The 25,210-nt window shown below is 46.7% G+C and overlaps 1 protein-coding gene across 1 annotated transcript; it reads right to left on the bottom strand.

Annotated features, from left to right (window-relative positions):
* Nucleotides 1–604: 604 nt before the first annotated feature.
* CIMAP2 (ciliary microtubule associated protein 2) lies at nt 605–25,210 on the bottom strand. The gene is made up of 10 exons (XM_025189853.2): nt 24,884–25,210; nt 20,508–20,595; nt 18,671–18,841; nt 18,376–18,492; nt 15,002–15,139; nt 11,678–11,821; nt 10,444–10,608; nt 5,000–5,128; nt 2,725–2,855; nt 605–773 (listed from the first exon to the last, which is right to left on the bottom strand). Exons 1-10 carry the CDS (start codon nt 24,931–24,933, stop codon nt 677–679), a joined length of 1,230 nt encoding a protein of 409 aa, XP_025045638.2. The 5' UTR covers nt 24,934–25,210; the 3' UTR covers nt 605–676.

Below are 25,210 nucleotides of genomic sequence, written 5' to 3'. Positions count from 1 at the left end.
AAAATGAAATGAAGTATTGTTCTAGATTCACTTCTAGCCTGTGTAAAACTACTGCTTTGTGTTAGCAGATTTGCTATGTATGGTATGTCCCCTCTCAGTCCTTTACTGAATAAGTAGGCTGTAAGAAAGGATTTTAGCTTGTTACTGAAATATACACCAGTTCGTTTGGCCATGAGAGGGCTCTCTTTTTTTAATCAATGTAACACATGTACTTTGAGGAATGCAACTCCACTTGAGCAGTACTGACTTAGGCCAATTCTGTTGCTTGGTGTGAGAACAAAATCTATTGTCATAACAGTACTGCATCGATGGTACAAAAAACATGCAATTTCTTGAATGAAGCAATTTAATGGAAAAGGAAGTATTTAATAGTCAAAGGGCTACCTATTAGCACTCCTATTTTGACAAAGACAATGTACCTATCTAAAATCCTGCCCGATATCCTCTTCATAAATTATGCCATGTATACACAGAGAGGTGAAAATAATTATAATCACAGAAAGAAAAGGTAAGATTGCTGATGGGTTTTAAGTTTGTTTTTGCAGAGCAAAATTGTAGGTACTTTTAGACTTGTATGCAGCTCTATTACTGTACGTGGCAAGTATTTTCCTTCTTACAACTAATCTTTATTAAAAGTGTTTCCACCTGCCTTCTGCTTGACAGCATGCACTTAGTTTTAAGTCGCAGCAATGACTTGTTCAGAAGTATCTGGATCACTTGTAGCAGAAACCAAATTGTTCCAAGGCCTTCTATTAACAGGGTTGATCCGCTTTCTATAAAAGGGGAAGAAAAACAAGCAGATTCAAATTACTGACTGTATTAATCTCTCTTCAGTCTTAGCTGAAGGTCTTTACTTGGGTCGAGGGAAATGAAGTTATTATAAGCTTGACTGTTAGCTGTGCAGTGAATATCTATGAGAGAGTGAAAGATTAATTCTCTTACATCATCTCAAAATATGCTAGTGAACTCTGGTTGCAGCACTCTAAAATGTTGTTCTTGATTACATCTTTGCAACCCCAGTGCAGACAACATTTAAACAACTGTCTTAGAGATGAAAAGAAGAAAAGTAAACAGATCTTAACCAGGGGTGACAGGAATTTCTTATCGCAACCCAGGTCCCTTCCAGTTCTTTAAATAAGGGCACAACATTTAGTTATGTGAGCTATTTTCCTGACCTTTACACAGGCTCATAATAGTGTTATGCTCAGAAATGAGTTTGCTCTTGGTTGTATATATTAGGGTATATCTACACAGCAGTGTTATTTTGGAATAGCTGAAGTTATTCTGAAATAACAAAGTGCGTGTCTACACAGCAAGCTGTTATTTTGAAATAATGTTGAGCTGGAGGACTTCTTACTCTGACTCCTGTAACCCTCATTTCACGAGGAGTAAGGGAAGTCAAAGGAAGAGTGTTCTTCCTTCGACTTCCTGCTGTGTAGACAGTGCTAAAAACCAAGTGAAACTATTTCAAGTTCAGCTATGCAATTGATGTACCTGAAGTTCTGTATCTTAATTTGACTTTAGCCTGCAGTGTAGATGTACCCTTGGGTGCCACAGGACTTCTCGCTGTTTTTGCAGATACAGACTAACTTGGCTATCCCTCTGGGACTTATGCTAACATGATCTCTTTATATATAGATTTATATTGTGCTTCCCTCAATAAGAGAACAAGTGATCAGTATCAGTTGTTTATAATATATTTAGCCTTCTCCAATCCCAGGCTAAATCCCTATCCCGAGCAGGGAAATACTATAATCCCCATTGTACAGATAGGTAACTGAGGCAATGAGCAATTAAGTGACATTACTGAAATTTGTGACAGAACTGGGAATTGCACCCAGATTTCCTAAGTCTCAGGTTCCTGCCTTCCCCTCAAGAACTATCTTCCTTCCCAGGAGGCAGGATTTGGGCATCAACAGTTTTGCCAACTGTGGAAAATAATGTTTATGGACAGTGTAGAAAAAATTATGGACAACCAAACTTTTTTACAGACACATTATTATGTAATATAAAAAGAGTTCACAAGGACAGACGTGAACAGTGTTCAGTGTTTTAATTCCTACATCACAACAGCAATGTTATGAGCTTAGTTTAGCCTACTTACAAGTCACAACAGCATCCTCCAAGTGCTCCAGTTTGTGATCATACAACGCAGCAGCCACACTGTCAATCTGCGCTTTGGTAATTTTTCCAGGTCCATTTTGACAGCCAATAATCCTTCCAGAATAGGAGTGGACAGTTTCTTGCTTAAAGTGATGCTGAGACTTGCTGGTGGGAGGCTGCTATGCCTGGCCTGCTGTACTCCCTCACCCTGCCCACAGCCGTGGGGAGCTCAGTTGCACACTGGCCAAAAGTTGCTTGCTTTGATGATGCAAGTGAGGCCAAAGAAAACTTCAACGTTGGAGGTGGAGAAGAACAGCTTCTGCCAGTCAGCAGCAGGTCAGAGGGACTCCCTCCAGGAGAATTCCCCTCTCTGCTCCTGCCCCGGGAATCGTAGACTTCCTGGGATGGATATCTAAATGTTTTATGGATTTTATGGACAGATCCAATTTTAGCTCTTTTTTTATGGACTGTCTGTGAATTTACTCATGACTTGCAACTCTGGCCCTCACTTAATCTATAAGAGTCAGTAATTTATACTGGGTCTCCTGGTCATTGGTGGGAATTAGTGAGGGTCTACTATATACCAGTATTAACACACTTCCCATAGTACATTTCACTTACTGTAAGACGGCATCCTGCTCCAGGTTACTCAGATAACGGTGTGTTTCACACTGGTAAAGTGACCGGTATCTAGGATTCCACTTGCACTTATCTTGTTTTCTGATGTCATAACGACCAACACCAACTGGGTTCTGAGCAAAGAAAGTCAGACATGGTTCTGCATTGTTAAAGGCGCTGTTATACATACACCTGGGAAGTTGTGTCCGTGACTTCAGTGGTAGTAAGGTCAGGTCATCAGTTTGCAAACAATCTAGAATATTTAACAGCAATCACCACCACTACCTCTTATACTTGAGAACGGAGGAATTAGGGACTCATCCCTCCATTTAGGTTCAGTCTATACATCAACCATCCTAATCCGATCCAATGGTTCCAATTTCCCCAAAGACATTGGCCACCATTCCCTTCAATATGACTTCCCCAACAGCCTAGAACTAACTCTAATCAAGTTCCACTTTATAGTTTGTAGTTTAATCGGTGGAGTTCCTGCATCAATTACAAAGAAGTCTTCATCCTTGATCTTTTTCAAATTGCCTGTTGCCTGCTCTACTGCATAAAGGCAGGAAACTGCACAGGAGTCGGCACCTCATCTCTAGCTACAGGGACTACTTCACATTAAAGCATTTCCTAGCTCCTTTGAGCCCTTCAGGCTTCATTCTAGTTCACTATGGGAAACTAGAGAAGATTATTACCATAGACAACATCAGAAAAGCATTAAGGGAAGAAGCAGTTACCTGCCCCATCTCTTCAACTTTCCGCTGCTAAAAGAAATTCTGTTTTTTCCAGCAATAGAGTGTGACTTTATCGGAGTATATATTGCTTTGCCCCCTAAAGAGCTAAAATCTGCTGCACAACTGAGAACATTCCTGAAATCACTTGGTTGGAGAGCAGTAACCAGTTGGTTGGTATACAACATAACTGATGAGGGAGAAAGGTATACAGGGAATTCTGGCTAAAGAAGCTGAGCTCAACCTTCTTTTTTTTAAAAAGTACCATTGTGTTGTTAATGTCCAGACCAGCAATGTTGTTTGGAGTGTTATTGTAGCTGTGCTGATCTCAGAACAAGAGAGAGACAAGGTGAGTGAGGTAATAGGTTTTGTTGAATCAACTTTTGGTTGGTAAAAGAGACAAGCTTTTGAGCTGCCCAGAGCTCTTCAGCTCTGAAGCAGAGCTCTATGTAGCTTGAAAGCTTGTCTCTTTCACCAGCGGAACTTGATGCAATAAAAGATAATACCTCACCCCCTGGTTTCTCTCATACCAACAATAGTGGGTGAAGAAGATGATCTAAAAGATACCCCCCCCCACACACACACACACACTACAGTGTTAATTTGGAAAGGATAGACTGTGCCACTGCTAAACCTGGTTGGGGATGTACCTGTGGGGTCAGGTGTCTTAAATTTGGTCTTTGGACCATGAGACCCACCTCCATATGTTCTGTGTAGTTTGTTTTATCCAAAGCACAACTATAGATCTAGCATCAGTGAGAGAGCCGACTTGGGAGTGCAGGGTGGCAGCCCATCAGCAGACTCTACATGACCCCATCATAGAGGGAAGAGGAGAAAACATTTTGAATGACTGTCAGGAAGCAACTACCTCTGAAGACTTTCTTCTTGCTTACCACTATCCAGTCCTGCTCCTCCATTAATAAATCAATATTTTGAAAAAGCCCAGTAAATTCTGTGGCATGGATTTCTCAGAAAGCCCACTACAGCATTGCCCATCCTCCTCCTGTGTTCTACACACAATTGCTTATGCACAATATTTCGACACACACAACTCTATACAGCATTGAGCCTACCCAGCATGGGTGATGGAGAGTGCATGTTATTTTTGAAGTGAGTAAATAGAATTGTGATGACTTATTGCGTTGATGTGTATAGTAAGAGCATAATTGAAACTGCCTTCTTGTGCGGAAAGCAGTGCAATGAAGTTATCCCCTCTCTATGTGGCTTCAAGTGTGATTTCTAACCTTCCTTGTAGTCTGATAGTAGCTGGGTGCATTGTAGATGTGACACGATATATTAATAGAAAGGGATAGACAAAGTCAGTGGAATTCTTTCCATTGACTTCCATAAGCTTTTGATCAGGCTGAAAAGGGCCAGGGTATTCATGTTCTTTAGGAACCTGTTTATGGACAAAGTTGTAGAGCATCACTGTTTGGGTGAGACGGATTCTGACTTTCAGTGGGAAGATCAGTGTGTCCTGGAAGAAGCAGACAGCATGGAAATTTTCATTTGTCCACAGCTATTCCTACCATGGATTTTCCACTCACCGTGTTTCCAATAAAGAGGCGGTATGCCTTCCTGTCGACTCTTTCGGCAGACGACCAAAATGGCGGTTGATTGAAGTACTCTGATCGCTCCACATGCTTTGGATCATGTGAGCCTGGTCCTACGGCATACTACAACAAAATGACAACCAGTAAACCAATGATGTATTGCATAGGTACCTAACTCACGTGCTTAAAATTAGGCACTCACTTAAGCATCTTGGGTCTGAAGACTTTGTCTACCCTTTAAAGTTTAAAGTGCTTCTGTGGCAGCGCTTTCATTCAGCAGAGTGGCCATGGCAGGAGTGCTGTAGAGTTCTCCCAGCTCTCTGAGTAAACCATCTCTACAAGGGGAGTAGCTAACGGCACTGGGAGCACGGCTCCCGATGCTGTAGTCCTGTTTACACTGGCACTTTACAGTGCTCTAACTTGCTGCGCTTAGGGAAGGGCTGTTTTTTCACACCCCTGAACCAGAAAGTTTCAGAACAGTAGCGTGGCAACGTAGACTTAGAGTATGTCTATACTATAGAGTTTTTTTGGAAAAACTGCCATTTTTCCAAAAAAACTTCAATTAGTCCACACTGCAGTTGCATTCTTTTGGGGGAAAATCAAAAGAACCAAGGGGTTTTTCCAAGATTGGTAAACCTCTTTCTACAAGGAAGAAGCCTTTTTCTGAAAGAGCTCTTTCGGAAAAAGGTGTGTGTGGATGGGGAAGAGGGAGTTTTTTCTAAAGAAGATGGAAGAGGAAAAAGCACAGATGCCCTGGTGGCTACTCCATCCATAGTAATCACAGCTTAAATGTGAGACAGCATCCATACAGTGTGGATACTATCTGTCGAAAAAGCAGATAGCTTTTTCAATGCACTTTGGCAGTGTGGCTCTCTTTTGGAAGTTTTTTCAGAAACTTTTTAATCTCTTCTGGAAAAGCTTCTTCCAACAGAAGCCTGCAGTCTACACATAGCTTTAGCCTTAGTTAATTCTGTTGTATTCTTCTGGTAGCCACTTAACTGAGAGGCTACTTCATGCCAGATACCAGGTGCAGGAAACAGTCATGGCTGTACTGTGATGATAGGAATAAGCATACCAGAAATGGGAGAGAGAAAGGGTATGTCTACACAGCAAAGTTTACACAGCAAAGTTATTTCAAAATAACAGCCCTTATTTCAAAATAACTTTCCTAGCGTCTACACAGCCAAATTGCTATTTTGAAATAAATTTGAAATAGTGGAGCGCTTATTTCGAATTTGGTGTAAACCTCATTCTAAGAGGAATAATGCCAAATTCAAAATAGCTATTTCGAAATAAGTGCTGTGTAGACACTTATTTCAAAATAGGGGGCCTCCAGCCTTCCCAGGTAGCCCTGGTGGCCACTCCAACCTCAACCAAGAACACTCCTCTTTCTCCTCCCCTCACTGGAGCCCTTAAAGGGATAGACTCTGGCCACAGTGCCTGTGCCAGTTCCAAACCTGCCAGCCCAGAGCCAGCAATCATTGCCCCTGACGCAGTGGCCCCAAAACCTGAGCCAGCAAGCCACTGGCAGCCAGCCCTCCACCACTCCCCAGGAGCAGTCTGCCAGCTCCCAGGAGCCTGCCAGGGCTTGGAGAAGGCGGGCACCTTCCTGGTCCAGGGCAGAGATCATGGACTTTATTCAGGTTTGGGCGGGATGCCCCCAACATCCATGATCTCTGCACTAGATGGAGGAACGTGGCCTCTATGGCAGGTCTGGTGGGACCCCCACCCGAGCCCTGAGCTTCCCTTTCCCTTTGCTTCCTCCTTCCAGCTCCCTCCTCCCAGGTTTCCCCCTCCCCTCTCCCACCCTCTCTCCTCCCTTCTCCCACCTCCTTTCCCCAGTCTTACCAGAGTTTCATCTCCCCCTCCCCCATTTTTGTTAAATAAAGAGAGTTTGTGTTTATGAAAAAAGTGTATTTTATTTTACATCAGGAAGGGGGCCAGGTGGGGGTAAGTGGAAGGATGTGAGGGAGGAATGAAGCACAAGCCCCCAGTGGGGCAGACCAGGGAGACTGTTAGTGCTCCTAGGGTGGAAGCTCTCCTGCAGGGCCTCCTGGATACTGACAGCCCCCCAATGGACCTCTCGGATGGCAGCCTGCAGAAAGTGCAGCCAGGCTTGCAGCAACGCGTCCAAGAGAAGCACCAGAGTGCCCAGGGGCAGCTCCGGCTCAATGTTGCAGAGTGTTATGGTATCCTGAGTGAGGGCAACCAGAGCACGCAGAGACAAAATACTTTGCTGTCCCTCATTGAGGTAGGCAGGTAAGCAGGGAAACCTGAGAACCAGCTGTCCAGGGGGAGTTCCTTTAAGCACAGGCCTCAGGCAGCAGCCACACAAAGTAAATCCTGACCTGATGCCCTGGTTCTGGCTGGCCTTAAATGTGATTCAGTGTCCACTCAGTGTGGATGTTTGAAATGCATTTTGTGTGGAGATTGCCTATCTTCTAGAACTGGAAGGGACCTTGAAAGGTTATCCAGTCCAGTCCCCTGCCTTCACAGCAGGACTAAGTACCATCCCTGACACATTTTTGCCCTGAATCCCTAAATGGCCTCCTCAAGGGCTGAGCTCACAGCCCTGGGTTTGGCAGGCCAATGCTCAAACCACTGAGCTATCCCTACCCCCCCCCCCCCCAAAGAATGTGTGTAGATGCATTATTCGAAAGGAGCTATTTCAAATTAACTATTTCAAAATAGCTTATTTCAAAATAATGCTGTAGTGTAGACATACCCAAAGGCAGCCAGATGCTGAAAATGAGATTGCTGCTTGAACTATTTGCAGTTGGAATTCAATTCAGTGACCCACCACTCATTAACAGATATCCACCTTTACTCATATACAACATCCTGTCATGCAGGCGTGGTACAGGCCTTCCCCGCCCCTTTCTCCCATTGAATTCAGATGGAGCTCTGCAATGCAGCTTGACCCTGAAATGGAACTACGCAAAACACTTCCTGGCTACGTCTAGACTGGCATAATTTTTCGCAAATGCTTTTAATGGAAAAGTTTTCCGTTAAAAGCATTTGCGGAAAAGGGCGTCTAGATTGGCACGGACACTTTTCCGCAAAAGCACTTTCAGACAGTAGGAAGTCAGTGTTCTTGTGGAAATTCAAGCGGCCAGTGTAGACAGCTGGCAAGTTTTTCCTCAAAAGCAGCTGCTTTTGCGGAAAAACTCGCCAGTCTAGACACAGCCCCTCTGTTTGCCAGGAATGGATGACAGGAGAGGGATCACTGTTCTGGTCATTCCCCCTGAAGCACCTGACATTGACCATTGTCAGAAGACAGGATAGTGGGCTAGATGGGCTTTTGGTCTGACCCAGTCTGGCCATTTCTATGTATGTTCTTATGTTCTCTTTTTCAACCAGTTTTTATTCCCCATGTGAATTCAGAATCCTATTGGCTGACATTTGTGGCTGCCAAATTGTTAAATGCTCTTTAATCCTCTTAGCTCTGAAGTCCCAAAATGACTCATAGACTTTAAGGTCAGAAGGGACCATTTTGATCATCTAGTCTGACCCCCTGCCCAATGCAGGCCACAGAATCTCATCCACCCACTGCTAGAATAATCCTCTCACCTATATCTCAGATATTGAAGTCCTTGAAACGATGATTCAAAGACCCCAAGATGCAGAGAATCCTCCCACTAATGACCCATGCCCCATGCTGCAGAGGAAGGTGAAAAACCTCCAGGGTCTCTGGCAATCTACCTTGGAGGAAAATTCCTTCTTGACCCCAAATATGGCAATCACCCAAAATAACAGAGACAGTGAGTGGGGTTCTAGTCCTTCACATGTACCATCAACGTTGTTAGCTAAATTCCAGTGATAATCTTTATTGTTGATGTAGAGAGAGGAAAGAACCCAGCTTGACCTTCAGTTCCCAAGGTGAGTTTGCAACACTGACGATAAGATAAACTGTATTTTCAATGATAACACAATCAGATTTGGTCTAGAGTCACTGGGAGCCTCTAACCCTTGAATCCCATGATATTGCTTTTAATTCCTTTGCTGAAAGGCACTTAAGCATGTGCATAACTTTAAGCATGTGCTTAAATCCCATGAAAAGCATATGTTTAAAGTTAAGCATGTTGTATCATGCTTTGCTGAACTGGGCCAGTAAGTAGTTACTTTACAACATGAAAGCACATTGCAAGATGCTGTCAGCCGGGAACATAAAAATGCCAAATGAAATTAAAAGTCCTTAATTTTCAAATATCTTGCAATAAGAATAATAGATGCTAAGAAGCACATCTTTCAAAATGCTTGGCTGAGCACATGGATCCGGACATTGTAATTGAGCTCAAATAGTCACAACAGGATGGGCTACCAGTGCACATCCGGGTGTGCTATGATCTTCCAGATGCCTTCTGCTGCCCAAGGAGTTCACTTGTAGCCAACCCACACAGAACCAGGAAAGGTTTATTGCTCTGAGTGTGGTTATTGTTACCAGGCTCCCTATTAATTTCAAATTTCACTTACAGATATTAAGAGGTTTATGCAACGACTCCTTCAACAGTGAACAATGGTTGGTTGTAGGAGGATAAGGAAATATAAGGGGTTGAATCACCTTTCCCAGGGCTCCTTTGGATATTTGATTTTTCTTTCTTTGTTTCCTAATGTACCTGTTCCTCCAGGTTTCCATTTTATCTGCACCCCTTTTCTCTGTCACTCTAACTAGCCCTAGCACTCTCTTTCATGGGATAATGGCAATGTCACACTCACCCACCCAGCATAATAACTAACCTGAGAGCTATTTAACAACTCCAGTGGTTTTTTTAAGAGTGTAAAGTTTCCAGAGGCTGCAGATTGATGCTGAAAGGCAGCCAACGGGCTTATGGGTGCAGACAGGAAGGCCTTTGAATGCCTCCAGGTGTTCCCCCCCCACAGCTGCCTCCTCAGCCCCTAGGCTCCTTTAAAGTTGTCGTGTTAGTTTAAGTGCTTAGTTGGAAGCTTTAAAATTAACTTCCACCTCAAAGCTGAGAGGAGTCAGCCTGAAAGAAGGGGAGGAAATGCAGGTTGCAGCTGCCTTTGTTAGTAATAATTGAGGTAGAAGAAAAAGATCATGAGGCTATTCATTTCCCTGGCCCTTTTGGTGATGAGTTGCCAGCTGGGCACTGGTGTATGGCTGTAACCTCCCCCAAGGAGAGGCCAATCAGAACAAGGCTTTGGACAGTTCTGTTCCAGCCTTCCCAATGGAGACTCCTCTCCAGGTGACCAGGAGAGGGAAGATAATGCCCTAGCAATGGTTGACCATCCCAATCTGGATTGTAGCAGCAGATTTCCTTCCCTCCCTCAGGGGGCTGCCCCAGTCCTAGAAGAGCGGGTGAGTTTTCTGCCTTTGCTTTTTGGCCTCAATCTCCCACAGTGCCATGTGATGTATCTGCAGCAGAGGGCGTCCCGCACAGTCACATTGAGGGAGAGGAAAGGAACGTGGCCTCACTGACCGTGGCGCGTGGACACTGGCTGAGCGTGGCCCAGAAGATCCGCTCTGAGGGGCAGCCGGGGTTCCGAGGTAGGGTGCTGAAAATGCCTTTTTTCTTTCTGTCCTTGGTGTTCAGCTCTTCCACAAAGCTCTTGACGTTGCTGGTGCCGAGTTCGAGGCACTTCTTCTAAACAGACAGACGAGAGGAGAAAATGTGACACCATTGCCTGGCAGGCCACCAGTAGAGCCGGATAAGGCCCATAGACCTTCATTCAGAATGTGCTGACTGCTTGATTCCCTTGCCACTGCCATGGATCACATCCCCTCTTCTCCCTGCACAATCTCTGCCCCATCCCGGGCTCTCTAGGCCAGATATCTTTCCAGCGTGCCATAAATGTACACCATGGCCTTCTGCATCGCTTCAGGCGAGGGGCATTCCCCAGGCGGACAGGCAGGACATCAGCTGCCACGCAGAGGCCCTCAAAGGAATATTGCCCCAGAATCCACCCAGAACAAGGAGAAAAGACCGCTCATCGACAATTTTGTTACTTTTATGTGGCGGGTTTGAATTCAACCCTGGGTCAGTAGGAAGAGGAGGCCGTGAGTCATTTTCATTGGCCGTGCAACTAAGCAACTCTGACTTTGTCTACACTCCCACTTTTGTCAGTAAAACTTTTGTCATCAGGGTGTGAAGAAAACAGCACCCTCTACTCCCCCCCCCCCCCCCCCCCCCCGACCGACCGACATGAGTTTCACCAACAAAAGCACTGGTGTCTGGACAGTGCTAAATTTGCAGGAGAGGCTCTCCTGTTGACATAGCTTATGACCCTATTTGGGGATGGTTTAATTATGCCAGGTGAAGAGCTCTCCTCCAATGGCACAGAGCAGCTATATGTGGACCCCAGAGTGGCACAGCTGCACGGGTGCTGCTGTAAGTTCTAATGTAGACGTAGCCTAAGCAGCAAAAAGTAAGTGAGCTTTCTAGGACTAGATCTTCACATAAATTGGAGCTTTACTGATTTCAAAGGAGCTGTCCTGCTTTACCTCGGCTGCAGATCAGGCCTTGAGTTTTAATAATCTAAGCTGTTAATAGTAACAACAAGGATGGGTTTTAAAACTATGTTGTCTCACCTGACAGCACCCCTCTCGTGGCAGCAATCTGTGAGGGCTGTCCCACCCGCTGGACAAGTTATTAAATTATTAACCAATACAAGGATGTTTTAGTAAAAACAAAACCCTCTCACAAAGGTACATACTTCCACAGCGTAATGTCCACAGATAATAGGCTTTGACCTGTCTCCTGTGAAGGTGTCATACGGGCCACGATTACTGATCACTTGTTTCAACATCTCATCGGTACCGTTTTTGAGATTGTAGGTGGCTGGCCCCAAACCACTTCCCTAAAATCATCAGGATGCAGAAACAACCATCAGTGACAATGATATGGAGCCCGCCAGGTGGCCCTGGGGGTGGAGTCCTAAGTGATGCTCATATGGAAGCCATGATACTAGCTAAGAGTTTGTCTCCAGACATCGACAACATTGCTGTTACATATTGCAGCAGCACCCCGAGGCCGTCACTGAGCTCTCAGTCCTGTACAAACACCTCGTGAGAGGCAGAGCCTGCCCCAAAATAGGGGTGTGAAAGATTAATTGATTAACTGTAAGTATCTCCCTAAATGGGTAATGCTTTACCAGTTCTGGGTAACCTCTCGGGGCTGGAACTCCCCCCCCCACTCCCTCCACTGTGAGCAGGGGGCTGCTCCAGCCTCACAAGGGGCCCGCCACAGACAGGGACTGGTCTCATCCGAAGCAGCCCTTGTCTGTGGCAGGCCCAGATGATGCAGGCAAGGGCTACTCCAACACGGGCTGGGAGCGAGAGTCCCACAGGCTGGGGGCTGCTCTCACTTAGTCTGTTGATCAGTTAAACATTAGGTTAGCCTGACATTTAACCGGTTAAATGATTAACCAGGGTTTTATATCCCTGCCACAAAGAGCAATGTTCTATGCTCTGCCCATGGCTTTTCCCTCTCGTCCACACTGCCCACTCTTGGGTGGTCAAATAATAAAGGAGTAGCCAACTCTTTGTTTCAATCATCCACTATTCCTAGGGTCCTGAATTAAAAGCGGCACCTTCAGAAATGCCAGGGTTGGTCCCTCTGTATGGCAGCCTTTAAACTGAGTGGCTTGGCCTGTCCCCTTTGCTTAGTCTCCGTTGCTCATGGCATGCAGGTGGAACACTCCTAGGAGACCTCCTTGGGATCCTGCACATGTGCCTCTCTGGAGGACGGCCCTGGTCAGTGTGCTGGGGGCAGGAATGAGAGTGGGAATGTGAGGAGCAGAGGAAGCAGGAATTCTCTGTGTCTCATCTCTTGCTGTCCCACTGGCTCTCTGGGCAGGAACTGAGACAGGGGTTCATGAGGTTGGCTGCAATTTCTAACGTTCTTAAACAGCATTTTTCTTGCTTTCCCAATCTCTAAATTTCAATTACTATTGATGGAAATAAATTTGTGGATTAGTGTGGGTGTTAAAATCAACAGCTAAATTCTAAGTTCTCTGAAAAACAAACCAACCCAACCCAAGAGTTTTCAGGTGCCTAAGTGTTCCCTGGAATCATAGGGAAAAGTTCTCCTCCTCTTCCCTCAAAGTTGGAAGTGGCACCTCTATTGAGCCGTGTAGCCAGAGGGCTGTGGGAGGACCAGGAGTTTTTGCAAGATGTAGCTCCCATGCAACAGCATGAAGCCCGCCTTGAGCCTCATACCAGGCACCACAAGCCACAGCAGCAGTACAATACGCCATATCCCAGGCCACCCTTACTTCTGCTCTACAGCTGGCAATGGCATCTTCTGCGGAACTGTGCTCCAAGCCAGCACACACTGGTATCAGGTTGCCCTGCCAGTGCTTAATTCATGCCAGGGGTGTGCTCTGGCATCTCTTTCAATACAAATTGAACACTGGAGGAGGCAGCGGGGCCCAGAGGTGATCGGGTGAGGGAAACCTTCGGATCCGGGGTGATAGGGAGGGCACCACAGTACAAGTTCACCCAGGGTGCAATTTTCCCTAAGGCCAGCCCTGCTCTCTTGGATGCTGTCCTCCTACCTCTCCCGCACAGCAAGGGGCACGCCAGCTTTGTGCAGCCAGGCAGTGCAAGCTGTATGCACCCTCTCTGGAGAGAACAGCAAACGCTGGCATTCCCTGAGCCTTCAGATACACCCGAGGGCTCCTGGTTGGCCACGAGAGGAAGCCTGTAGCTACATTGCTATGGTCTGCTGTACTGAACAAAATAGCCAGGCTGTGTCTAGACTGGCAAGTTTTTCCGCAAAAGCAGGTGCTTTTGCGGGGAAACTTGCCAGCTGTCTACACTGGCCGCTTGAATTTCCGCAAGAACACTGACTTCCTACTGTCTGAAATCAGTGCTTCTTGCAGAAATACTATGCTGCTCCCATTTGGGCAAAAGTCCTTTTGCGCACAGCTTTTGTGCAAAAGGGCCAGTGTAGACAGCTCAGATTTGTTTTGCGCAAAAAAGCCCCGATCGCGAAAATGGCGATCGGGGCATTTTTGCAGAAAAGCGCGTCTAGATTGGCACGGATGCTTTTCCGCAAAAAGTGCTTTTGCGGAAAAGCGTTCATGCCAATCTAGACGCTCTTTTCCTTCCGCAAATGCTTTTAACGGAAAACTTTTCTGTTAAAAGCATTTGCGGAAAATCATGCCAGTCTAGACGTAGCCCCAGATACCCTGAGGCTACAGCTATACTGCAGCGTGTGACAGGGTCAGGCTGAAGGACTGCAGTGGAGAGAGAGAAGGGCAGTTCTAAAAGGCAGCAAGGGCTCTGGCTAATCAGGAGCAGGGGAGGCAGGGCTGTGGTAATTCAATCAGGTCCAGCTGATCTCACTTGAGGCTGCCAGGGAGCCTTTTAAAAAGAGGCCTTCCCTGCAGGCAGAAAAGGGGGAGTGGGAGAAGTGGAGTGAAAGGAGACTAGTGCAGATGGGGAGCAAACCAGACAGGCTGAGAAAGGGAATGGCAGCATTGCCAGAGATGGGGGAGGGTGAGATGCTCCAATGAGGGGCTTTGGGCTCCTTTTTCCCTGGCAGCCTAAGAACCCAGGGGAGTGTGGGAGAGGACTGTTTACACAGCCCAGACTGACCCAGGGGCACCTGTCCTAAGGCCCTTTTGCTTGCTGGGGGACAAGGACTCAAACCCTGCCAAGGGCAATCAGGACCAGTACTGAGACTGCTAGATTGAGGACTGAGCAGGGGTCTGGGACCCAGGAGCGGGGTTACCAAGTCACCAGAGGTATCCCAAAATAGCTATTCTGTGTCTTTTGAGTGCACCCGTTATTTCAAAATATAACGGGCTCGCTATTCCATTGTCCCTATGAACCTCATCCCACAAGGAGTAAGGGGCATTATGGAATAGGCATTTCTTTTGAAATAAGAGCTCAAATTGCGTTGCTTATTTCGTGCTCCGGGTGCAGTGTATAGGTGCACCTTGAGGGAGCGGCTCCCATGGAGCCTTCCCATTTGCTCTTTCTGGTCACGGTCAGTACGGGGATGGAATGGAAAACAAATAGCGCAGACTTGCCGCAGCAGACGGAAAGTCGGATTTTTCAGTTTTGCTGTCCATTATCCCTTGAGCATTTGTCAAGCGTCTCTCCTTCTCCTCAATCAGGGCATAAGGGTTTCCATTCTTGCCATAAGACCCAGGGCCAGGGTAGCAATCCTGCAGAAGTAAGAGGAAGAGGGTTACTAACTAAACTGGCTACAACTGCCAATAAAGAGCCAAATTCTGCCATTCAAGCGTATTAAATGCAATGATTCTTTGTCATTCAGTAGTGCCCACAGGCCCTAACCAAGATCTGGGGTATACGGAGTTCGGTGGTGCACAAATATCCAAAGACTCGGTCTCTGCCATGAAGATCTTCCTATCCGGTATTTCTCTGTGGAGTTATGCTGCCTCCAGGAGGTGCTGTGCCTCATAGTGGTCCAGGGGTGGCAATGCTAACAATACCTAGCTGTCATACAGCACTTTTCATCAAGCACAAGGCCCTAGTCTGTCTTTAATGGCCTCAGCACATCCCTGTGAGGCAGGGCAGGCCTGTCATCCCATGGAACAGATGGGAAACAGGCACAAGGAAGCTTAGTGACTTGCTCAAAGTCTGTGGAGGAAGAGAGACTAGAACCTCTGTCTCCCAAATCCTTGTGTCCTGGACAAACTCTTCTCTGTGGCACCTGAGTGAAGGAAATACAAGAGCAGGAAAGTTCCAAGGGGGTGTTCCCCTGGCACACCATGCACCAGATGACCTAAAGAGAATCCCAGCAAGGAATACCAAAGATCCCACATTAGAACAGATCAGACAGCGATTCCCTTGCCCTACCATGTCCCCTCCATGCAAACATGCTACATTTGAACCTGAAAGGCAGGTATGGCCCAAATCAACATCAGGTTCAAACCTCACTTGGCTCCAGGTCATGAAGCCTGCAGCACAGAATTAAATTCTGGGTCTTTATGGGTGTGTCTACACAGCACCTTAAACTCAAAATAAGATACGCAATTTGCGCTATGCAAATTAGGTAGCTTATTTTGAAACTAAGTACTTAGTTCGAGTTAACTGTTACACCTCATTCCACGAGCTTTGAACCTGATGTTGATTTGGGCCATATCTGCCTTTCAGGTTCAAATGTAGCACATTTGCATGGAGGGGATATGGTAGGGCAAGGGAATTGTTCCACGAGGAGTAACCGTTAACTCGAACTAAGGACTGTTTGACTGCCGTGTGTAGCTGTGGGCAGTTAGTTCAGACTAGGAGGATTTAAAAATGGCGCTTAGACGGGAAGATGCAAATAAAGCCCGGGATATTTAAATCCCGGGCTTCATTTGCAACTTTGAATGCCTACATTAGCCTCCCTAGTTCGAACTAGGAGGCTAATGTAGACATACCCTAAATTTCAAAGCCTGTTGCAAAGAGGATTATTGTTTTACGGACTGGAAAGCTGAGGCACACCCTAGTGAGACAACTTGTCCCAGGACAAGTGTATGGCAGAACCCAGAATAGAATCTCTAGGTGAAGTCTTGGCCTCCACTGGGGATGTTAAATATCAGTTAATTGAATAGATGAGTAACCACATGAATTCTTATCAGTTAGTCGACTATTCTATAGTCTCTGGGGGTGGGGCTGGCAGCAGTGTGGGTGCCAGGCGGGAGCTAGTCTGCGAGGGGAGCCAGTTTAAAAACCAGCTCCTCTTATGGACCGGCTGCTTGTCGCCCTTTGCTGCTGCCTCTGATAAAGAGGCAGCAGTGCGGGGTGGCAGCAACCCCTCTCTGGAGTAGAGGGGGGTCTGAGTTTGCACCTGACCTGGTGCAAACCGGAACTGAGCCAGGCTGCCTCGGCCTGCCTGCCTGCCCGGCTCCTAATACACTTTAAATGCAGAGCCACAGTCCCGGACCTGATGTGAGCCAGAACTGATCTGGGCTGCTGGCCAGCCTGCTAAAAAAAATTACTGATTGGGGGTGGCAGGAGGGAAACGTGTGTAGTCTATAGCATTAACCTATATACTTTTGCTTATCAGTTAACATCCCTAGCCCCCACTGAAGGCAGTGGAACGGGATTTCACCCCCACATGCCCTCATCCCCAAGCCACTAGTTCACGTTGCATCACTACGGTTTGGAAGTTCTTATCAAGTACAGCTGGTTACATTCTGCCCCAGTAAAGGATAATCCAGTACAATCTTTGTATCTCCCTAAGCAAACAGAGAAATCTGACCTCCTTACGGTTTTATAGTTAAAAACTTCTCAAAAGATAGTAAGGCAAATTAGAAATCTGAACTCACACAATTTCATAGTTAGCATGCGGAGACTTCATTGGCACCAGATGCCTTGCCAGTACAGGCATCTCTGTAACAAATACAATCAGCTGCGATTCACACAGGCTCCCACTGAGAGTCACTGTTGGTTCACACATATAGTTATAAAATCAGCAATCGTGGCTATGCCCTGGGTCTGAGTATTAACACAATATTCTTCAGTGCCTGTGAAGAAGGGATGCTTCACAGCAATGACCCATTTTTTAGTTTCTTTTGCTGGGCAGTGCAGATGTGGGGTGGCAAAAGTGGCCAGCTTGGAGGGTTAGAACACGGTCAGTACCTTCCAGCTCTCCTCCCCACATTCTGGTAGAACTAGAAGTCTTGGTGAGGGATTTCTGGGGCTAGAAGAATATTGCAGAACATTACTCTGTAGGAAAGCTATTTTAAAAGCAAGTTATCACTATTTGGTGTAGCTTCATGGACAATGGGACATGTATGTAAATGCATACGCACTCATACACCTACACCAACACACTGATACTGCGCATACTCTGTATATAGGCAGTGTGATGGGCATTACAGAAATATCTACGACAAACACTGATTTGATAGACTGTGGTATATACATCCATAAATATGGGCTCAGTCCCAGAATTGTACAGAGAACTCCCCAGTGAAATCAGTGGAGATCCCATGTAAACAGGACACCTTCATAATGTGAAATAGAAAATACTGATATTGTGGTTAAGTTTTTCCCTAGATCAATGCTCGCTAATTGGCTCCCTTTCATAATTCCCTTGTTAATTAAGATGATTTTAGCTGGGCTATCACCAGACAGTGTCAGGTACCAATGAGCAGAAAGCAGCATTCTTAACCCTGGTACTGGTGAAATCAGTTTCCTAGTTGCTTGATTTGGATGGACAGCAATCAGAAAGCATCACTGAGTTTTGACCCTTAGTATTTCTTGTACCACCTACTCTACTTTTAAATTTTGCACAGTTATAAAGGGGACTTGTTTTGGCGCCCAAAAGTATGTATCAAACATTATTAGGTGATCCAATAATATCTCTTCAACAAGAGATACCAGATTATCTATCTTATATATTTCTTGTCAAGTTGTTGTAGTATCTCTGTTGCCTGAATCCGATACATACCCTAATTAAGTCTCTAAACCTCTCTTCTCCAGTGTCGCAGGCTCCTCTGATACTTGAAGGTCGGGTCTCTTGCAGAAAATCTTTGATGTTGTAAGTTCCTGGGCCCAATTTTTCTTTCTTATTGAGAAAAAGAATTTAAAGTTTAATAACAACAAAGTCAAAAATCTAATTTACCCATGAAAATCACCCCTCTCTCCTACATTCAAGCCATCCCGTGTTGCTTAACATTTGAAAGATAAAACATAGACACAGTCAGGTTTTTTGTCCAGGGAAAACAGTCAAATTCAGATCTCACCAGATACTTGGTTTTCTTCAATGTCTCCTTAAAATTAAAATGAGGCATCTGGGTAAGTCGTGCCACTTCCTGTGCTCTGGCCCAGCCAGAATTTGAAGCCTTCTCCTGCAGCATAGAGGAACTAACGCTTCCATAGTCAATATTGTAGGTGCCTGGGCCTAACTTTCTGCCCTAAAATGAAGCAAAAGGTTAAATCTAAAGGCTTTTAGATTACCACTGAGTTAAGCCAGTTTGATGCATGCAATGCCATTGAAAAATGGAGTGCTATAGCAGGGCCCTACAAATTCTAATCATATTGTTTGCAAATTCTCTTTACTACACACAAATAGGGAATGAGTGTCAAGGGAGCTTTTGTAACCCACACACCTAGGCTATGTCTACACTGGCGGCTTCTTGCACAAGAACATCTTGCGTCCACACTGCCATGTGCGAGCTGTGCTTTTGCGCAAGAGCGCCCATGGCAGTGTGGATGCTCTCTTGTGCAAGAAAGCTCCGATGGCCATTTTAGCCATAGGGCTTTCTTGCACAAGAAATCCCTGCCAAGCGTCCACACTGCCATCTTGCGCAAGAGGGCTTACACCTGTTAAAAAAGAGCATAGCTCTTGCGTAAGGAGCTCTTTCTTACCACGCCGTACTGTAAATTTCCTTGCGCAAGAGCGGGCGGGCAGTGTGGACGCTCTGCAGATTCTTGCACAAGAATGGCTGTACTTGCGCAAGAAGCCGCGAGTATAGACATTGCCCTAGAGTGGTTACTGAGCAATGCAAGTGGTACCTAGACCACAGCAACAGTTAAGACTAAGGTACCTCTACAGCATGAGCTGGGAAGCAGCTGGCTTTTAGCTCAGAGGGTAGAGGCTCCTATACTCTGCTCCAGAGATCCAAGGTTCAAATCTGCCCAGTGGCAGTTACATTATAACAGTGGTCCCCAACCATTTGAGGCTGCCGGGCTCCAGGGGGCGTGACCATTTGCCTGCCAGGCACCAGAGGGCGGGGACACTTGCATGCCCGGGGCCGGTGCCCCACCACGTGCCCGGGGCCGGCGCCGCGCGCCCAGAGTGCAGGTGGCCAATTTGCAGCGCTCCCGGGTCCGGCGCTCACCGTGCGCCATTCACCTGGGGCCAGCTCCGGCACCATGCATGCGCCACATGCCCGGGTCCAGGCCAGCCCTGAGCACTTGGCAGGCGCACACAAATGCCCCCACAGGTGCCATGGCACCCGCGGGCACTGTGTTGGGGACCACTGCACTATAGCAATCTATACTGGCTGGGGATCTACATCCAGATTTCTAGCAGGCTGGATAAATTGCTGATATGAAATCTACTCAAAGGTTCTGTAGGTACACATTACACAGGGAGGTAAATTACACTGGATTGAAGCTCACCCTATATAATGACCATTAATGGAAGTTTTATTATTGATTTAGGATTGCAAACTTTCCCAACTGAATGGACCAGATGCCAGTGCCGGTCGGGATAGTTGCCCTACATTGATTTAATTGTACCTATATTAAATGGACTGCTTAAATTAGATTCAGTGATATTATGCAATTAATTGAAAGCAACAGAATGGATCCATTCAGATTTTTCATGTAAATTGAATTCTGGAAAGAGAATCCAAATGTATCCTTTTTCATTCAGTTTTGCAGAAAGAGCTGAATAAGTGTTTGCTGCTCACATAAAATACAGAAACACTTAGAGACCAACAGGTTTATTAGGGCTAAGCTTTCATTGATAATAACCACTTCATCAGATAGACTGGAGTGGAGTTTACAGAGGCATAAGTATATACATAAGGACAACAAAAGAAAAAGAGTACTTGTGTAAATAGTCAGACTCACCAATTCTGAAGACACTTTTTTGCAGTAGGGTGCCTGTGTATATGTACCAGGTTTCTTACAATTTGGATAAACTGCTGACACATCAAATCTAGCAGAGGATGAAGTATACAGTAAATTTTGGTTTAAAGCACGACTAATTTACAAACGTATGTCCTAGTTCTGTGAACATTTAGGTCTTTTTTTAGGGTCTAGTGTCATCTGTAGAAAGGGTCTCATGGACCTCAGGAAATGTACCAGGCCCTTAGTACGGGCTCAATACTGCACAGATCTACATGCTTCATTTTGTGAGTAGTCCCATTAACTTTAGAGGGATTACTCATGGTTAAAGAGAAACATGAGCATAAATCTTTGTAGGTTTGGGGCCTAACCCCTTTTTGCCGTGAGTAATCTCCGGGATTTCAATGAGATGATGGCTCACTGGAGTGAGCACAGTACCCAAGACTAAATCTTTCCATAATCAGGCCTATTAACTGATGCCCTGTACAAATTACATACAGACACCACTTTATCTGCTCCTGAAATGCAGCCCTTGCCGGTGTGAATCATGGAGCCGTTTACCAGCACAGAGTAATGCTACAGCAACAGAAGTCTAGTAAACTATTGAGAGATTTGAGGTAGGCAGAAGCAAATGACCCAAACTGGAATTTGGCCAAGATAACAAGCTTAAGGGCCACTGTCAGTTTAAAAATTATGTTTTAAAACAAATATCCATCCCAAATGTTTAAACCTCAGGCTAGTAAAATAGAATTTTAAAAATCATATGCACTGCTCACTATTGCGGGCGATTTTTCTTTTTCCATTTCCCTTACATTTTTATTTGCTTTTAGTCAGTTTCACTAAAATGGTCAGGGACCAGTCAAATGATGAAATGGTTGGGCTACAAACACCATTAGGAAATGTTAATTTTTTTTTTAATTCCATTGGATTTTTTTAAACAAACATATAGATATTTCTGTTGCATTTAAAGCTAAAAGTTTCCTTTTTACAAAACCTAAGGTTGGGGTCATATTTGACCCATCCAACATCTTTTTTTTTTTAAACAATCACAGTCTGTGAGATCTTTAACAATAACAAATTATCAGAACCTTGGCTTTGTGTTTCTTCCCAATCCAGTAGCCAAAACACTTGAAGTCAAAGTGAGCATGAACTCAAACCCTGGCAACACCACTTATCTCTAGGAGAGTTTCTGACAAACTCTATCAATAAAAATTCAGACCACATTCTTAGCTGGAGTAAACTAATGTAGCTTCATTTTACAACAACTGCGAAATCTGGCCCCTCACTTAACAAATGCCTCTGCATTGAAGTAGATATGTTTCCATAGTCTACAAATTAAACTAATTTAAAAATATTAATATTCATAAATCAGTCTTTGAGGCCTTGAGCTTGCAAACTGTAATGAACTAATCCCTCACTTGTGAAAAGTCAAAGGACTTCAAGGGGATTGCTCATGTGAATCAAGTTACTCATCTGCGTTTGCAAGGTCAGGGTTTTAGCATCAGCTATTACACAAGGAATCCCAAAACAAGAACTAGGCATACAGATCCATAGATTTCAAGGCCACAGGGGTCTATTGTGGCTTAGCAATGTTTCTGTATTTTATTAGAGGATTAAAAACTTGTGGCTAAAAGAATAAACAAATTCTTTCTCTCCTGCTGTTCAGTACTGAACTAGTAAAGGCAATGCAGGCCAAGAGAGTTCTACATGGGCAAAGTATGATTTTAAGTAACAGGTGTTTGTTCCAAATAAATAGTACAGGTTATTTTCCATAAGGAGGAGAAGCAGGGGGAAAACCCCAATCAATGTACTTTAGATTAACGAGCTGGTTACAAATCTTATCAACCCAGTTACTATACAGGCAGTCCCCAAGTTACGCGGATCCGACTTATGTCGGATCTGCAGTTACGAACGGGATTTGCTCCGCGTCTCCCTGGTCTGCTGGAGACCAGCAGACCAGGGAGACGGGGAGCAAAGCGTCTGAGGACACCGGCCGCGGGACAGCCGCGGCGCGTCTGGGCTGTCCCGCTGCCAGCATGCTCCGCGGCTTTGCTCCGCGTCTCCCTGGTCTGCTGGAGACCAGCAGACCAGGGAGACGGGGAGCAAAGCCTCTGAGGATGCCGGCAATGGGACAGCCGCGGCGCGTCTGGTCTGTCCCGCTGCCAGCGTGCTCCGCGGCTTTGCTCCGCATCTCCCTGGTCTGCTGGTCTCCCTGGTCTGCTGGTCCAGCAGACCAGGGAGAAGGGGAGCAAAGCCGCGGAGGACCCGGGCGACGGGACCGCGGTGCATCTCGGTCCGCCGCCCGCGTCTCCCTGGTCTGCTGGGGGAGGGGACGCAGCTAGTACCCCCCCCCCCCCCCGCCCCAGCAGACCAGGCTTTTCTCCGGACGCCTGTGGTAGAGCAGCTGGGGCGCTGCCGGTTGGTCCTGAAGCGCCGCTCTGGGCACTACTGGACCAACCCGGCAGCACCCCAGCTGCTCTGCCCCAGGCGTCCTGATTCAGCCGCTGCTGGTCAGTTTCAGCAGCGGCTGAATCAGGACGCCTGGGGCAGAGCAGCTGGGGTGCTGCTGGGTTGGTCCAGTAGCACCGAGGAGCGGCGCTATTGGAGCAACCCAGCAGCACCCCAGCTGCTCTGCCCCAGGCGTCCTCAAGTCAGCCGCTGCTGAAACTGACCAGCGCTGACTACAGGAAGCCCGAGGCAGAGTTGCTCTGCCCTGGGCTTCCTGGAATCAGCCGCTGATCAGTTTCAGCAGCAGCTGACTTGGGGACGCCTGGGGTTCTTAAGTTGAATCTGTATGTAAGTCGGAACTGGCGGTCAGTTTCAGCAGCAGCTGAATCTGGACGCCAGTTCCGACTTACATACAGATTCAACTTAAGAACAAACCTACAGTCCCTATCTTGTACGTACCCCGGGGACTGCCTGTATAACATGGCAGAGCTTTTCATCAACCATGTTTCTTAATCCCTGACATGACTTTGAAAATCTCAGCCAACATATGTATCCTTGTATTATTAAACACATGATTCAAACTCTTAAATATACACTAGAAGCTGGAGGCATATCACTGTGGTGATTTTAAAATACACAGTCAAAGTAACCTCACTGAGCACAGAGCCAGAGTGGGGCACAGTCTTATGCAGCCAAGCAGGCCAGAAAGGGCCGTATGGTGCCCCAAACCCACCTCTGTGCTGCCTCCCTGGATCACTAGTCTCAGTGTGGAGGGAGAAATCAGGGTTTTTGTAGGGCCATTGGCTCCCCCACTCATGCAGGGAGAAGTGGGAAGTGGACAATGCCTTGGCTCCACTCTCCAGGGTGCCAGTGAGCACAACTGAGCCACCCTGTGGGGGAAGTGATCTGTGATTTCCTTCCTGCGTGATTGTGATTTCCTTCCTGTTGTGATTTCCTTCCTGCTCCCCACTTGCTCCTACTGGGGAGCAATGTGACCTTCTGGGGTGCCTCCTGCGGGAGCAAGGCTCAGCTCAGCACTACCCTGACATGTGTGGCTCTGCCTATGGCTCAAGCTTAGCCTCTGGGGGAAGCAGAGATGGCAGCCCATACTTTAAAAAACATTGCCAGTCACGTGCCAGGCCATTTCAGACATCAAGTGCGATGGAGTATTTTCAAATGATATTCACTCTTGCACCTTGAATGGGAGCAGTCGTAAAGATAGCCAGAGCGAGCCTGCAATCCAGGGGTCCCCACATCTGCTGGCTGCTTTCTGAAGGAAAAGACTCTTCAGAGAATGGGGTACCGGCCCACGAGGTCCATTCAGTCAGGTTACAGAAACCCACTACTGGATAGGCCAACTATCCTGCAGGAGCCTATCATGTATAGCCACAAAGGTGTGCGTGCGTGTGTGCGTGTGTGCGTGCGCGTGCGTGCACGTGCGTGCATGCGTGTGTGTGAAGACCCACCACAGGCTCAATCGCCCTGAGGGAGCCTTCTTCGCTTTGCATTAACATTAAGGTATTTTTAAAGTATCTCCCTTCTAGCAAGAAGGAGTCTGCTGTGTGTTTCAGAGACATTTAAAAATCTCATTTCTGTTTCCTTGGAAACTCCCCGGTTCCGCGTATCCCAGCTTGACAGTCCCGTGTGACGGGGGGAGGCGTGGACACGTGTACAGGGGCTCTCCAAGTGTGACAAACAGGTGAATGCACGTGTGTATGTGGTGTCTGCGTGGCTGGGTGGGGTGATCTGCACGCACAATGATCTGCGTCTGCAGGAATGTGTGCGTGACTGAGATCTGGGTGCTGCTGTGTGTGGATGATCCAGAAGCTGAGAGTCAGACGGGACTGAGCCCAGTTCTCTCCTCAATCTGGAAAGCCCAGCCAGTGGCAGGCTGAATCCAGCCCCTCTTGAGCCATCTGTGGGGCTCTTACCTGACTGTCTGAGTGCCAAAGGGGGCACCTGTAAAGCCCTTTGCTGCCATTCCCTGTTCCCTGGGGTGGAGGGACGGAGAGGGCCCCCCCCCCCGCACAGCTCCCAGCAGCTCTGGAACGCTGCTGCCATGGCAACCACATACAATTCTTGCCTGTCTGATCCCCTGAAAGCGGAGCTGCAGGGCAGCCCGTGGCGTGGGGGGGCCTCTGGCTCCAAGCCTGCTGTACCTGTTACTGCTCAGGGCCAGGCCCCACCTGTGCTGGGGAGAGGAATGCAGCCCTTTTCTGCACGGCGCTTGATCCCGGTTTAGTTCTGAATCATTGTAT

Source organism: Pelodiscus sinensis, chromosome 9, assembly GCF_049634645.1.
Source record: "Pelodiscus sinensis isolate JC-2024 chromosome 9, ASM4963464v1, whole genome shotgun sequence".
Taxonomy (NCBI): Eukaryota; Metazoa; Chordata; order Testudines; family Trionychidae; genus Pelodiscus; species Pelodiscus sinensis.
The sequence above is the reverse complement of the archived record's forward strand: the minus strand, read 5'-3'. Positions and strand labels throughout refer to the sequence as shown.

What these genes read in the sequence shown, in the direction of transcription:
- CIMAP2 (XM_025189853.2), bottom strand. Translation starts at nt 24,933, where the DNA reads ATGGCAGCAAAGGGCTTTACAGGTGCCCCCTTTGGCACTCAGACAGTC. An exon ending in TTTGGCACTCAGACAGTCAG is followed by an intron (nt 20,596 to 24,883) that starts GTAAGAGCCCCA and finishes ATCCTCTGCTAG; the next exon opens with ATTTGATGTGTCAGCAGTTT. An exon ending in AAAAAGTGTCTTCAGAATTG is followed by an intron (nt 18,842 to 20,507) that starts GTGAGTCTGACT and finishes GCTTCATTTTAG; the next exon opens with GGCAGAAAGTTAGGCCCAGG.